The 16,606-nt window shown below is 45.5% G+C and overlaps 1 protein-coding gene across 2 annotated transcripts; it reads right to left on the bottom strand.

Moving 5' to 3' along the window:
* Positions 1-955: 955 nt before the first annotated feature.
* Positions 956-15,721, bottom strand: LGALS3 (galectin 3). 2 transcript variants are annotated; one of them, XM_084877543.1, is made up of 6 exons: positions 15,552-15,721; positions 8,891-8,909; positions 7,782-8,231; positions 5,796-5,884; positions 2,590-2,746; positions 956-1,258 (listed from the first exon to the last, which is right to left on the bottom strand). In XM_084877543.1, the coding sequence occupies exons 2-6, from the start codon at positions 8,903-8,905 to the stop codon at positions 1,076-1,078; spliced, it is 894 nt and encodes a 297-aa protein (XP_084733669.1). In that variant the 5' UTR covers positions 8,906-8,909; positions 15,552-15,721; the 3' UTR covers positions 956-1,075. The 2 variants fall into 2 exon arrangements, with proteins under 2 accessions (XP_084733669.1, XP_084733668.1); XM_084877542.1 differs by having other exon boundaries at positions 7,680-8,231; positions 15,552-15,716.
* Between the last annotated feature and the right edge of the window lie 885 nt (positions 15,722-16,606).

The raw sequence follows: 16,606 nt of genomic DNA on the forward strand, positions 1-16,606 counted from the left end.
AAATAAACAAAAAAATATGTATATTTCATTTATTTTCATTAAGTATAAATAAAAAAAAATAATATGAAATTACGTCCTCCAGGCATGACGTACTGACACGCCCTGTGAAAGAGTACGCGCCCGTTACAGGTTGCATCATTAAAAAGGGAACTTCCTGGTTAACAGGTTAACAGTTCAATGTTGACGTCAAGGTCCAACATTCTGTTGTCCTTCCCCCCCCACCCCTTCATTCTGTTGTCCTTGGCACGTGTCTGAAGCTGGGTCCTTTGGGGTCATAATGTGGTTGCTAGTGGTAATCAGAGCTGTGTCCTTTCCTGTGGTCTAGTTAGACCAGCTAATGCCACATGTCTCTCTGCAGTAAGACTGAGGAGCGGGGGGATTGGCTTAAACTAATGATTCCCTACTGAATCTGGGATCATACCTGAATAAAATCACAATTATTAGGACATCGGGAATGGATTTTTGTGTTGGCAGCTATCGGTGTCCCCCTACAAATAGATAGTGTTCTTGGGCTATTGGACTCCAGAATTATGATGTATTAGGAAAATCCTTAAAGACTAAATGAAAGAAAATTGCTTGGGTAGAACAAAACCCTTTCCAAAATCAAAAGGGAATTTTCATTTATTGAGGACCTATTATATCATAGCCCCTTTGCTACATATTTCTTTTTCTTAATATATTTTATTGATTTCTTATAGAGAGGTAGGGAGAGGAATAGGGAGAAACATCGATGAGGGAGAAACATCAATCACCTGCCTCCCGCACACCCCCTACTGGGGATGTGCTTGCAACCAAGGTACATGCCCTTAACTAGAATCAAACCTGGGACCCCTCAGTCCTCAGGACGACACTCTGTTCACTGAGCCAAACCAGTTAGGGCTCTACATATTTCTTTTACCCTTGAGTCCCTTGTTCATTATCAAGAATAGACTGCCCCAGATTAATGACAAATAAATAGTTAGCTCTTAGAATATTTATTAAGTGGATGATTTATAAGAAGGATATTGAATAAAGGCAAAATTTTTCACTTAGAGTGAGCATGAAACTTTTAAATGGGTAAAGTTTACATTCCTTTTTAATTTTTAAAATATGGCTGCGTTAAGGTTATGTCGGTGTGTGAAACAGAAGTGAGACTGATGTCACCAGAAGCTACCAATGATTTGATATCCTTGAGATTTTTCATCCGGTGATTGTACATCAACAAGTGATTGTCATTGACTGCAACCTTGAAGTGCTGGGATTCAACCAGTACTAGTATCTGAAATGGCACATACACAAAATGTTAGAAATGACCCGTTGATTCCAAAACCAGTCTGTCCTGAGCTCAAGGTGTCCACATTTCATCTTTTGTGGAACAAATTAAAATCCTGAGAAAGTAACTTTACAGCAAAAAATAAATTCCAGACTATTCAAAAATTTACACAAAATAAAAATGACAAATTTTAGAATATATATAGTTGAAGCCACAAAGGAATAAATACTCTCTACATAAATGATGTATCTACATAAAAGAATGTGTCTACATAAAAAGTTTTCATATGGCCTACAGCATCTAAAAGTAAAAATAAACACTAAAGTAGGTATCCCCTAACAGAGCAGCAAATGCTATGAATTTGGTTAATGACCACTTTGGGCAAGAAGAGGGAAAACAGTCTCCCAATAGTGAATGTGTTTAACCCTTACACCCTTTTTGCACTTTGGCAATATCTCAGTTTTAAACATGTATATTTTAATAAAATTATTCTTCTAGAAAGCAGAGAAGAATAAGCAAAGTTAGTACAGTATTTTAGTAAAATAAAACCTTCCCAGATTTTATTGGTAATATTTCCAAAGTTTCATCAATAGAGTACTGGTTGAATTATAATATATCTAAACAATGTTCTGATACTGAAAGATTATACATTAAATGTAGAATATGGTCCCTATTTGTCTCTCCCCTTAAGGATCTTCTACTCTAGTTGCGTCATTACCCACTCTACAGTCAATCCAACTAGTACTGTGAACCTACTAAATATTTGGTGAAGCAGTGCTTAAAAATCAAAAGTGCTGTATGTCATAGAAAATACTGGAAAGATATTCACTAAGTTGCAACCTTCAAAATGTAAAGGATAGAGAACATTTTCAGTTAATTTAAAAGTTTATATATTTTTATTTTCCTAAGCATTATTAATTTTAGGATTAAAATATTTTGACTGTGCCTTACACCTGAAACTAATATAATATTAAATGTCAACTAATTTAAGTTAATTTTTAATTTAAAAATGTTTTGTTTTGGTTTCTATGTCACTGTGTTTTTTTAAGGAACTAAGCATCAGTCCTTCTGAGACTTTCTGCCTTTTTTATTAAAGATGCTATTTTTCTCATTTCCAGAAAAGCTGAAATTCTGAGGTGGTAACAGTGAGGAGCTGGGGAGTGTGCCCCTAGCCCAGTTCCAGCCTACTGATAATTATGGGCGCCTGGGATGGGGAGGAGTTGATTAGGTGTCCCAGGATAGCTCCCCCAAATTCACTTCAAAGTGCATCACAATTTTAGAGTGATTTTCCTATGAGCGATACACATTATCAATACATAACAATAGCAATAACTTACTTTGAATGGTTTACCAGCTTCAAATGGGAAAGTCGCCGTTCGTTCTTCTTGTCCCCATCCATTATTTATGTTTGTATTGCAAACAATGACTTTCTCGTTGAAACGTGGGTTAAAGTGGAAGGCGATATCATTCCTTGTCTTGAAATCTAAAACAAAACTGTACAAACCAAAGGCAAGAGTTAGTAAAATGATTCAAGTTTTATATTTGCATCAAGTGAAGAACACACAGAAGAATACAGGGAAATTTTCTTAACAGAAAACAAATCAGAGAATGTGTTCGAACTATATATTAGGCCCAATATTAGTAAAATACTAGAAGTAAACAAAACAGTACGTGCTGAATTGTTTTGCCCTGCTGTCTTTGGTCATATTCTCTTCATTTGTAAATCCCCTATTTATCCTTCTACTCATGAAAACCCTTCAAGGTTTCCTTATAGAGGTTTGAAGCCACTTTAAGGGCAGGTTATGCTTTCAATTGCAGGTGGACATGCCCTGCAGGTTGCTTTTAATCCCTATTGATGGCAAGCCAGTCACATAAATAAGAGGTCAACTTCCTGGCTTCCTCCTAGTTAACCAAAAACCTAGTCCTGAAACAGAATGAGATTATGAACTTAATGTCCTGTTGCTAACTTGTGAAATCATGACGATGTGTTGAACTTTCCATAATGTGAAGTGGAATTGATGCAAGTGCTGGCTTAACTTTTTGACCTCTTTCCTTCTCCTTGGATGTTAACACAAACACAAGTCCCCTGACTATTAAAGTACTAACCCCACCCCCCAATTTCTCAAAGTGTGCTCCACAGAGCACCAACATCAGAATCTGCTAGTACTCTTGTTTTAAAACAATCTGCACTCCTGACCCACTAATAATAATTCCCCGGGCGCTGAAACCAGGTTGGCTCAGTGAATAGAGCATCGGCCAGCAGACTAAAAGGTCCCGGGTTCGATTCCGGTCAAGGTCATGGTTGCAGACACATCCCTGGAGGGGGAGGGGGGGAGTGCAGGAGGCAGCTGATAGATATTTCTAGCTCTCTCCCTTTCTGTAAAAAAAAAAAAAAAAAAAAAATCAATAAAATATATATTTTAAAAATAAATAAAAATAATTCCCTGGGTATTTGGATTCACCCAGTGACAGAACCAACCATAGATGTATTCACAGGGAAAGGATCAAAAGAGTCAAATGGCAATAGAAATAGTATTTGACCAAATATCCAATGGCTGAAGATATGGTCATCTCTACCACCTTAAGCATTCTCTTTTCTTATTCCTTACATGGAATGTGCAGGACCAAGCTACAATTATTTCAGTTTCCTATCGCCTTGGCCATTTCAACCAAAATTAGTTTTGATCTACCACAGTCTCAGTCTACATCTCTGATGTAATTGGAGTTTAAGATTCCAGTACAATAACCCTAAATAAAGACAAAGATACCAGTGTAGTTCTGTGGGATAGGGGTTGAAAGAGGGGAGCAGAACTTAACAAATTGTGCCCTAGATGGTTTGGCTCAGGGATAGAGCATCAGCCTGCACACTGATGGGTCCCAGGTTCTATTCCAGGCAAGGACTCCATCCACCCCCCGCCCCCAGTAGGGGGTGTAAAGGAGGCAGTATAGCAATGATTCTCTCATCACTGATGTTTCTATCTCGCCCTCTTAACTTCCGCTCTGAAATCAATAAAGATATATATTTTTTAAATTAACAAATTGTGAATGCTGTATGCACAGAATACGGTGTACTTATTGGGAGGAAAGATGGATAAGTGCATGGGCAGAAGAATATATATGTTTTGTAATTTTCTGTAAGATAAGCTTTAGAGTAGAAGCCAGAGGAAGCTGGCTAGAGGTTGGAATGAATGGGCTATTTGAATGTAAATTGAACAGATCAGAAGCCAGTACATCTCCTGGTAACAGAAGAGGTGGTTCCTGTTGATTCACCAGGAGCAAGGTGACAGACTCATAGAGGCTGGCTGTGGATCCTTGAATAAACCTGTGTACACAGCTTGAGTCAGTATCTTTTGTATACTACTTATAAGACCCAGAGACATTAATTAATGGCTGCAGGAGCTTTAGAGGTACCACTAACCTCAGCAGACTGGAGGGCTTTAGGATAGATATCCTTAGTCTGTTTGTATTATATGTAAGCATAGCCAGGGCTGATCACCAGAGCCGGGCGTCCCAGGGCAGCCACAAGTCAGCATGGATTTCTCTGAAGCAGCTTAAAGTCTTATCCCTCCTAGCTCACCTCAGTCAAACCAGTTCCAATGAAAAAGGTTGACTTCTTTGAAACTTTTCTTTTTCTTCTTTTTTTAAAAATATATTTTATTGATTTTTTACAGAGAGGAAGAGAGAGAGAGAGCCAGAAACATCGATGAGAGAGAGACATCGACCAGCTGCCTCCTGCACATCCCCTACTGGGGATGTGCCCGCAACCAAGGTACATGCCCTTGACTGGAATCGAACTTCAGTCCGCAGGCCGACACTCTATCCACTGAGCCAAACCGGTTTTGGCAAGAAAAAGTTGACTTCTTTGGATGAAGTCTTTAACTTGAACAATCTTTTCAAACCTTTCAAGTAAATAGTGACTACTCAGAAAACAGGGTTCCCCACCCTGACACTTGTCATCTGTAGACCAGGCCAACACCATGGGAATCTGTGACTCTGCAGTGGCACCCACTGTGAAGACGGGCATGGCAGCCAAGCTCGAGAGCTGAGACCTGTGTGCTGCAGGGAGACTTGCATGGGTGTGAGGACACAGTGGGATACCATTCAAGCTTTCAGATCCACTCACCACTATGACATGTGAGACCTCTTGCTTTGGAATCCTCATTTTTTATGGTTATCTAAAATGTGTGCTTGGCTTTTCAGATACTATATGCTTCAGAGTGAAGCCAAACATGACATTACAAAGACTCTACTGGCCATTAATGCTAAAGCTTTCCCTTGCCAGGAGGAATCGAGCTCTTCCTCTTTCTCCTCACAATGTAGAGCTCAGTTCCATTCAGGTTCTGGGAGAAAACCAAGACTTGGCGAGGGAAACCTTGTCTCGTTGGTGGGAACACGTATTGATTTATGGAGTAATCCCATACTATGGAAGAGCCAAGACTCTTAAATGTGTAGTTTTAGAAATTCTATTGAATTTCAATGGAGATCAGTCTTTATTCAAAAACCAATCAACAAATGTGTTAGATATTTAAAGTTTGCTCTTTACCTCTTTGCATTGAGATTCACTATACCCATCACTGTTATCAGCATGTGGGGCATGAGTCCTTCAGGGAAAACATTTTCATAAGGCATAGTCTGGGAATGAAAAATATGTGCATTAATACAGAGTCATGTTTTCTTGGGGAAAGAAAGAAAAAGAACTTGCTAATGCTCAAACACTTAATACATGTGACTAACATATAACCTTAAGTTAAGCCATTTGTCAGACTCTCAGGCCACCTTGCCCAGGGCCTGAAGAGGTAAGTTCCCTACATGCACAACTAATAATTGAGAATTAAGCCATTGTTAATTGATGCCAAAGGCAGAACATAGTTCTTTTTGGAGCACTGTAGCTCTAACTACTAGGACCATTCCAATCTGTAACTCATTCTTTTTTTAGACTATCTTTTGAAGGGGCTTAAGCTAGACCTTGCAATCAACATTAACTATTTTGTGCCACTCTTAAGGCTCTTATCACATAACATATTTCACTATGTCACATTCTTGGGCTTCTGTGTTCTCATATGTTTTACTCTCAGCTTCAGCAGAGTACTTAGTGTGTGGCAGATACTCAATATTTGTGGAATAAACATCTTCCAGTTAATACTTTTCCTAGTTCATTCCGCAAATAGTAGGTACTGTAAATATTCCCCAAATCTCCATCACTGGTCTCTTCTTTTTTCCCTTTTAAATTCCCTCTACCCCCAGGTCCAACTATCATCCAAGTCTTTTCTCTCTAGCCCTGATCAGTACTAGCCCCGTACTTCCTCCTTCTGGATTTGCTACTGGTGCTGCAGATTCAACAGGTATGAACTGGAATTGTCTCTCCTGCCTCCGCTCCGGCCAATCCTTTTCCTGGTGCCCTAGATATCCTGTCTTGAAAAGCCAGTCATTTCTAACTCCTAAGACTTAACCCGCAGACCTAAGGTTCTCCCTCTGTAGCCTCTCTCCCAACTGCCTCTTCCTTTGTATAGACTCCTTGGCCCCTGTATCTGCAGTGGACTAACCATCTGGGTCTAGACCCTGCCCAATGCCACCCACACCCCCAACGCTTTCTCTGCACTTTCCTCTAAGTTGACCTACAATAAAAGCAAATCAGATGCCACCTGTGCCACCTTCTACCTATTCCTGAAAGGATCTGCTCCCAGGCTGTTATTGAACTCTTTCCTCATATCTGCTTACTTCCCAGCTGGACTATAACTCTAGAAGGGAAGGATCTGTGTCTGAGATGTGTCTAAAGCCCTACAGACTTAAGGTTTTGTGCGTAGAATTTCTTTACTAAAATGCATTTTAATATAAATGGAAATTCTATCCTTAAATGACAAAATTATCTTTAGAAGGTTTTTTCTAAAACTAGATTATCTTGGTTCCTCTCCCCCCATGTTCTCTCTATGGTCCTGGGCAAGCTAATATAATGCTATTGTCTCATTTCTTCATCTGGAAAGGGGATAATAACAGTATCTTATCAGGTGGTTATGGATTCAAATGAGATCATCCATGTAGAAGCACACTGCTGGACATGTTGTCTACATAGTGTTTATTAATACTAATATTGAAAACTTTCTCCCATTACTATGCTCTTAAATTGATTTTTATTAAAGCTGCTTTACAGATGCCTTCAACAGACGCATTAGCTTTTCTTTATGCCAACACTGCACATGCTAAACTCAATACAAATAATGATTTTTTTCTATTGGATTAGCATACACTGGGCTAGTCCTAGAATATGGCCCTAAGCAGTGAGAGTAAAGCTTCAGGTCTCCCTGCAGTGCTTTGCAGGGGTGAGTGCCCAGAACCAGCTAATGGCACCACAGCCCACACAATGGCCGTATTCTCCATTAGCTTTGTCCTGGTCACAATCAAGTGCATGAAATGACTGACTCCACCTTACCAGTGTTCCAGCAGGCACCTTTGGTTGTGGAAGGAAGATGTCTTGGGTATTTTGTCCGGGATAAGCAGGTGGTGGAGGGTCAAGGGAGGATTGAGGAGGTACCTGTCCAGGGTAGGAGGCAGGAGGTGTCTGTCCGGGGTAGGCAGCAGGAGGTGTCTGCCCGGGGTAGGCAGTAGGAGGTGTCTGTCCGGGGTAGGCAGCAGGAGGTGTCTGCCAGGGGTAGGCAGTAGGAGGTGTCTGCCCGGGGTAGGCATTAGGAGGTGTCTGCCCGGGGTAGGCATTAGGAGGTGTCTGCCCGGGGTAGGCATTAGGAGGTGTCTGCCCGGGGTAGGCATTAGGAGGTGTCTGCCCGGGGTAGGCATTAGGAGGTGTCTGCCCAGGGTAGGCAGTAGGAGGTGTCAGCCCGGGGTAGGCAGCAGGAGGTGCCTGCCCGGGGTAAGTCCCAGGATAGGCAGCTCCCGGGCAGCCTCCTGCCCCAGCAGGTGGGTTTCCCCATGGACCGGGCCATCCTTGAGGGTTGGGGTTCCCAGACTCAGCTTTGGCATCATTAAGCTGGAAAAAAAGATACAAACAATTCCTGGGTGAAAAACATTCACAAAAACAGAATTTTCAGGAAAACAGGAATAAGACATCCAAAGTGGAGGGACATATGAAAATATACAACTCATATCCATAAAAAATTTTCCATCTTTTATATAGTTTTGAGTTCCCAAGACTAAAATTAGACTTTGGGATTACATGCACTTTATCAGTACATGTTGCCCATCATCTCATATTGTGCAGGGTTGCATTTTTGTAACTTGCTAAAATAGAGCTATCCATCCTCAATGTAAAAGCATGTATTTTTTAACTGACATGAGAAAAATAATCACAAAAATCAGGATGCTCAGACTTACCGCACTTCCCATTGTCGGGAATATTTCTCAGCTCCTGGCCCATGGAATATTTCTCAGCTCCTGGCCCATGGAATCCACCCACTTCAGTCCCAGGCCTTTGGTTGAGGGGCTCCTCTTAGTGAGGCCCAGGCCTCTCTACCTGGCTTTCTTCCCAAATCTATTACTGGAAAAACATGACTCTGGCCAACAAACCCTCATTAGACAGGTGAGGCCAGAGGAAGGCACCAGGCGTTAGTAGGGAAAGTCTGGTGTTGAAAACAAAACTCTCCACCTACATATGATTAGAAAGTAAGACAGCAGACATAGAACACTTACCCAAGAGCTGTCCATTTTCCTGAGAGGAGGAAAAAAATAAAGAAGAAGATAGGTTACAATTTGATCTGAAAAGATTTCATGAGTTTCCATTTAAATTGAACATTGCAAGTAGTTTGTTGTGTAATTCTAGTCCATTTACGGGCATTCTTCTAGCACAAGGCAATCTGTTTCCAAAATACGTCTACATCAATAGCATGGAACCACACTGGGGTCTCATCCGAGCGTGGAGATGCACTCCAACTGGATTAGCAAACCCTCTTTAACCCGTAGCTTTTGGCTCCCATCACACTAGCAGGTGTTCTGAATCCTGGGAGTGCCAGGCCGTACAACACAGGAGAGAGAAGATAGAGGGCGAACATGTTCTGCCCTTTTCCTGGGTAACGAATGCGCACAGTCCTGGCTTCCCTTTGGTCCTCCTTCACCGTTCTTCCTGTGTTCCTTCCCCCACCACCTCTTACAAAGGTTCTGCATGTTAATATCAACCTCCCCCGCATCCCCTGGTTCCCACAGACAGCCCCTTGCCCTCTTCCGGGTTTTAGGAAGAAAGCAGAGGTGGTTGATTCTTAGGATCTGAAAGACACGCCCCTCAGATATAGTTCTGCCGATTGGTTCCTTCTTGTGCACACATTTGTGCCTGCTCTGCACTGGCGCGGTGCAGGCTCCTGCCTGGGTGTGAAGATGGACAGGCCAAGGCCTGTGTGGTCAAAGGCTCCACAGGCCGGAGGGATCACAAACACCCATGGCAGGAGCCAGACGGTGTGCTTCGGGAAGTCACAACCAGGCTCTTAGAAGCAAGGGGAGGTGTTGTTTGAGCTAAGCCTTGGATGTGGAGCAATGAAAAAGTCAGGCAGGCACAAAACGCTTGCTGTTCTGAAAAAGTACATGTTGTTCCAAGTGAGATATTTGGCATTATAACAGATAAAAGTTTTTTTTTTAAAAAGTTGGGCAATGTGGAGGAAAATATTTTAGGGTGTGCCTTGCCCAAAGCTGCCTCAGGGGTTGGCCTTGCTTGACACACCATTCCTACCTTCTCCTGCTCCTCCCTGTAACTGCCAGGGTGTTTGATACCTGCTCCCACGGCAGACACTCCAGCACTGAGGGGAGGAGGGCGGATTCCCAATCCTGAGGCCTGAGGGTGAGTTTTGTTGACTCAGGATCACCCATGCTATGGTCAAAATTACCTACTTAGACCTTAAACAGTCAGAATCTGGCCGAGACCGGTTTGGCTCAGTGGTAGAGCGTTGGCCTGCAGACTGAAAGGTCCCAGGTTCTATTCCAGTCAAGGGCATGTACATTGGTTGTGGGCACATCCTCAGTAGGGGGTGTGCAAGAGGCAGCTGGTTGATGTTTCTCTCTCATCGACGTTTCTAACTCTCTCTCCCTCTCCCTTCCTCTCTGTAAAAAACAAAACAAAACAAAACAAAAACACACAGAATCTGTTTTCCTTGAGTTGCTCACTCATGATATTTACTCAATTATTTTCTTTTTCCATATATATATATATATATATATATATATATATATATATATTATTGATTTCAGAGAGGAAGGGAGAGAAAGAGATAGAAGCATCAATGATGAGAGAAAATCCTGGGGATTAAATCTGCAACCCAGGCGTGGACTCTGACCTCCTGGTTCATAGGTCGACACTCAACCACTAAGCCAAGCCAGCCGGGCTCAATTATTTTAAAAAATGACAAGGGATCCAACAAATGGTGACTATTCGATAGGTCCTAAAAGCGTAAAATATTAGGTGTTTTGGTAAAAACTCAGACACAGCTCCTCTAGGACTCCATGTGTGCCTGTTCTGCACGGGCGTGGAGAATAAATACACGCGGTATTTATTTCTTGCACACCTCTTTTATAACCTGGGCATTCTCAAATGTATTTGGAAGCACTGTGTCCATCTTCCAAGGTGAGGAAGCCCTGACTGAGAGGTCCCGTGACTCTCCCAGGGCTTCCACTCACTGTGTTTCCTATAGGAATCTACCTTTGAAAGCGAAAGGCGGGTGGTCTTCTGCCTGTGCTTCCTTCCCCAAAAGGCTGCCACTGCCTAGGAAGCTGCTGCCACCCCCCGGGGAGCTCGAGAGAAGAGTTGTTACAGAAAAGGAAAAGAAAGGACATTACTTAAGTCAAGAAAATAAAGCCTCTCCTAGGATCACTTTGGACACTGGTAGAAAACAATCTCGAACTTCAAGGTGGACAGAGAGCTCAGTTCCTTTTATTGCATAAACGTCCATTCCTGGGCAACATACCAAAGACCCAGCAATAACTTGACAAGTATCTTTACTTCTTTTAAATATCCCCCTTGTGTAGGGGCTAATTCCTAACCTTGGCACCACTGACATTTCAGGTCGGATGCTTTGTGTTTTTTGGTTGTTGTTTTGTTTTGTTTTTTGGGGGGAGTTGTGCATTGTAGGATGTTTAGCAGCATCCCTGCCTGGCTTTAATGCACAGTCAGCAGCACCCCCAACCTCCCCACCCATTGTGACATAGAGATGTCCTCAGGCATTGCCACGCGTCACTGGGGGAAGTGGGGAAGAGGCAGGCTCTGTCTGGTTGAGAACTATTGGTCTAGACTGATTCTCACGTGATTCCCTACATCTATGTGCACACACAGGTCCGTAAGAAACAAGGGTAGTCTCGATGATGAGAACTAGCCAAATCTGTGCCGTTGGCCTGATAAAGTGGCTTATTATCGTAACTCCAAATCAAACTAAGATGTGTTTATTAAAGGCAACCAGAAATTCACATAAAAATGACATTTCCAAAATTTAACATTTATTTTTTATAAAGTCTCTGCTCAAGCACACTCAGTTCCTTTTCCAACGTGACCAGAACAATAAGCCAATTTCCCTTCACGTCCTGGGTCTCCCACCCGCCTCGGATGGCAGCGTGGGTTGTGCGGTGACACAGTAGGTGAGCCCAGCAGCATAACTGCAGCCTGCGTTCGTGTGGCGCTTTGCAGTCTACAAAGCACTTTCACATACCTTAGCTATTCTGAGTCTGGTAATAATCTTACGAAATTGACAGGGAAAAGTAAATATTCCCACCTTTAGAGGTGAGGTGACCGAGGCTCAGAGGGCTGACACGGTGGCCCAAAGTCATTCTGTCATTGGGAGGCCAAGGACCAGGATCAGCAACTTGACCCCTAATTCAGGCTCATTTTATACTAATATCAAACCTCACACTTTGAAATCTGAAAGTGTGAACTACTTCATTTAGAAATGATGTAGCTTATTCGTTCAGAACTACATATCTTGCTGAGGTTGTAAACAAATTTGAAAGGAGATCATTATTTTTGTCAGGAACCTAGCTGGGTGACTCATTCAGTGTGCAATGATATCGAACACAGAATGCCATTGTGAACAGTCGCTGGGCTGATTATAAACACATTTAAACCAACAGCACGTACTCTTCCAAAAATTGGGTGTGTCCTGTTTTGATTTTGTCAATTCATAACCATCAGATCTCTCTCTCTTTTTTTTAAAGGATTATAACCAATGATCCTTTTTTGTTGTCAATCCTCACCTGAAAATATTTTTTTCTGTTGATTTTGAGTGAGAGAGAGAGAGAGAGAGAGAGAGAGAGAGAGAGGAAGAGAGACACATTAATTGTTTGCCTCCTGCACCAATGGCCCAGAAATCCAGCCTACAACTGAAGTGTGTGCTCTTCACGGGAATTGAACCTGCTACCATTCAGTTTGTGGGCCGACGCTCTATCCACTGAGCCAAACTGGCCAGGGCAACCAATGTCCTTTTGAAATCAAGGTCAGCCACCTTAGAACTTAAATAAATAAATACAACAATAAAGAACAACATCTTCACCCTTGAAAAATCCTGCAGGAAGTGCTGCAGTTTGGTTTGGAATAAGGAACTTAAACATGAGCCCGCAGGTTGACTGTCTGTTAACTGTAGCTTTTCTCTCTAATAAAGAGCAGTGTCCACACTACTATGGTATTCCAGGCTCACCTAGCAATTAAACCAGTAGCTCCGGCTCCCAGAAGCTCTTCTGCAATTTCTGCTCACAAAGGGCCCTGACTTTTACACAAGCCCTAAGGGAAGTCGGTCATGAGTGTGTTTCCTCAGAACCCCACGGCCCACACTTCTCTCCTACGAACACAGGCAGGGCGTTGACTTCCTGATCTTGCTGAAACGCGGAGCAGGACTTGGGGAAAGTCCACTCTCCAGAGCCAAAGTCCGTGAGAATGAGCTGGAATAAAGGAAACTGATCCTTCACTGGGATTTCTTGCTCATCATACTTCCTCAGCATCCAGCAAGGTAATGTTACTTTGTGCCTCTCCGTTACTGATTTTCTTTTAAATATATATATATATATATATATATATATATATATATATATATATATATATTTTTTTTTTAATTTTTTTTTTTTGGCTGGGTGCCTTTTTTTTAATATATATTTTATTGATTTTTCACAGAGAGGAAGAGAGAGGGATAGAGAGTTAGAAACATCGATGAGAGAGAATCATCGACCAGCTGCCTCTTGCACACCCCTTACTGGGGATGTGCGGATGTGCCCGCAACCAAGGTACATGCCCTTGCCCAGAATCGAACCCGGGACCTTTCAGTCCGCAGGCCGACGCTCTATCCACTGAGCCAAACCAGTCCCGGCTCTTTTAAATATATTTTTATTGATTTTTTACAGAGAGGAAGAGAGAGGGATAGAGAGTTAGAAACATCGATGAGAGAGAGTCATCGATCAGCTGCCTCTTGCACACCCCCCACTGAGGATGTGCCCACAACCAAGGTACATGCCCTTGACCAGAATCGAACCCGGGACCTTTCAGTCCGCAGGCCGACGCTCTATCCACTGAGCCAAACCGGTTTAGGCTCCGTTACTGATTTTCGCCCTCCATGGAAAAGCTGATCATCGGTCAAGGCAGAACACATGATACTTAGCAGCAAATTGTAAGCCTGCAGCAAGCACTGTCTGACAGGCTTACCACTCAGGATTGAATGAGCAGAACCCGGGGAGGCACCAGACACAATGCTACCCTGCTGTCCCCAGCAGGAGCCTGTGTTCCCCAGGAGAGGCCATCTTTCAGGCCAGTTACCACGAGTCTCAGGAACGTCCAAGGACTGTCACCAAATGTGCTGATTCTAAGTGTAACCCCCCCACCACACACACACACATTATGAATTTAGGAAGCGCTCCAACCTCCCAGAGATCAAGCATGAGGCACGGCCATCGCAGAGATGAGGAACTCTAAGGATGCAAAGTCAATGTCTTTTCCACCGTGACCATTGTGGGAAAATACATTTTTATTATTAAATGTTAACTTTTATGGAAACAGACTTCCCTGGTATGAAAGAGGAACGTTCTAAACTTGAGACAAGTGAGTCAGAGTGTTGGAAGTTGGTGAAATCTCTTTTCCTCACGTTCTGTGCCCACGTTGTCACTTAGTTATTGCCATTCCTATCGCCAGAGGCAGGCTCCTATTTCTCTCCCAGGATACCAGAAACAGACTGGGTCATGGAGAACCAGCTGTCCTCAGTGTCCAGCAACCCAACTCCCAGGAGTCACTTTACACACATTCCTCAGCATCTGGAACAGGAATCTCTGGCTTTAAGGGCTAGCCTGAAACCTGTCCCAGCCTCAACCTATGTGTCCCTGATTCCCTGGTGTTGAGTTCCTAATCCTCAGAGTTGATGCATTGTAGTGTTTTTATTTGCATACCTGATAATTCAGAATAAATCCTCAAACGTGTTTTACACACACACACACACACACACACACACACACGCCACTTCAACTAGAGCGCTGCACACTCCGACCAACACTTTGCCGCACCAAACACAGCCTCAGCACAGATCTGCGATCCTGTGCTGCTCAGATGAGCCAGTCTGATCAGGGGTTTGCAAAAGCTTAGGGCTTTCGGTCGTTGCTCAGCCGGTCACCTGTCCCTTCAGGGCGTGCAGCAGCACCTTTTCCTGTGGGATCAGCATCCAGAGGGAGCTGTAGCCCCGACGCTGCTGGGCTGGGTAGACAGCTCCCAGCAGGATCAGGTGCGGGGGCAGCCCAGCCGCGGGTGCCTGGGGCCGCCCGGAGACCCTGGGCGGCACGTCCTGTGCTGCTCCGGGCTGAGGACCTGGCTCCCAGCGCCGAGCTGCAGCGCCCAGCAGCGGCCGCCCCAGCGGGAGGGCGGGACGCGCTCAGCCTCCCAGCCCGGACACACCCGGCCCCACCACACCCTGGAGGTGCGTGTGAGTCTCAGGGAGACGCTGCTGACTCCGCCTGATCCGCTTCTCGGGGGTCTCGAGGGGTCAAAGATGAGGGACCCGCGCCCACCGCTCCGCTCGGGGCTCTCCAGCCTTCTCCGCCGCCCAGGGACCCGGGAAGCCCAGTCCCTCCCTAGGCATCCCCGGCCCCCGGGCCCTGCAGAGGGGCCCGGTGCCCCCGAGCCCTGCAGAGGGGCCCGGTGCCCCCGAGCCCTGCAGAGGGGCCGGGTGCCCCCGAGCCCTGCAGAGGGGCCGGGTGCCCCCAGCCCTGCAGAGGGGCCCGGTGCCCCCGAGCCCTGCAGAGGGGCCCGGTGCCCCCGAGCCCTGCACAGGGGCCCGATGCCCTCGCCCCTGCCCGAACCCAGCAGGTCAGGTCCCCAGCAGCGGACGCCCACGCCCTGGACGCTCGTGCCACTCACCTTGCTCCTCACACTCGCTCGCTGGGCTGTCCAGGACCGGGCGGCAGGCAGCTCCGCGCCTCAAATACGCCGGGCCCGACCCGCCTCTCCCAGGGCGGGGCCGCCGCCCCTGCCCACCGGCCTCTCCCTGCGGAACCGGCTGGGCGAGCCCTGGCCCCGCCGGGTGCAAAGGACACGGTCCGGCCCGGAGGCGGCGGGCGGGACCCTGGAGAGCGGCCCCCTCCCCAGTCCCCCCCACGGGCCTGGACTGGGGGGGGGGGGGTGAAGAAGAGGAAGAAGGGGGGGAGGGAGGAAGAGTCTACGAAGCACACAGTGTGCCAGACTGCTTGTTTTAATGGTGTTTACTTATTTTTTGCTTTGCTTGCTTGTTTTAACGATGCTTACTTATTTTTGTGCCTAAAGCTATCTCATGCCTTCTGCACTGACTTGACGTAACCCTCGGAATCCAAGTCGTCCCAAGAAGTGCACAGTCATCTGTGTGTGTGTGTGTGTGTGTGTGTGTGTGTGTGTGTGTGTGTGTAGGGGCGGGGGAGGGGGGCTGCCCAGTGTTCTGAGATCCCCGGTGAGTGTGTGTGAGTGTGTGTGTGTGTGTGTGTGTGTGTGTGTAGGGGCGGGGGAGGGGGGCTGCCCAGTGTTCTGAGATCCCTGTGAGTGTGTGTGTGCGTGTGTGTGTGTGTGTGTGTGTGTGTGTGTGTAGGGGCGGGGGAGGGGGGCTGTCCAATGTTCTGAGATCCCCGGTGAGTGTGTGTGAGTGTGTGTGTGTGTGTGTGTGTGTGTGTGGAGGGGCGGGAGAGGGGGGCTGTCCAGTGTTCTGAGATCCCCGGTGAGTGTGTGTGAGTGTGTGTGTGTGTGTGTGTGTGTGTGTGGAGGGGCGGGGGAGGGGGGCTGCCCAGTGTTCTGAGATCCCTGTGAGTGTGTGTGTGTGTGTGTGTGTGTGTGTGTGTGGAGGGGCGGGGGAGGAGGGCTGTCTAGTGTTCTGAGATCCCTGGGGTGAGTGTGTGTGTGTGTGTGTGTGTGTGTGTGTGTGTGTGTGTGGAGGGGCGGGGGAGGGGGGC

Source organism: Pipistrellus hanaki, assembly GCF_964339955.1.
Source record: "Pipistrellus hanaki genome assembly, chromosome: 1".
Taxonomy (NCBI): Eukaryota; Metazoa; Chordata; class Mammalia; order Chiroptera; family Vespertilionidae; genus Pipistrellus; species Pipistrellus hanaki.

Coding starts and splice junctions, on each gene's coding strand:
- LGALS3 (XM_084877542.1), bottom strand. Junction 5,885..7,679: donor AGGTGCCTGCTGGAACACTG/GTAAGGTGGAGT, acceptor TTTCATTCCCAG/ACTATGCCTTATGAAAATGT. Junction 1,259..2,589: donor AAGCTGGTAAACCATTCAAA/GTAAGTTATTGC, acceptor GTGCCATTTCAG/ATACTAGTACTGGTTGAATC.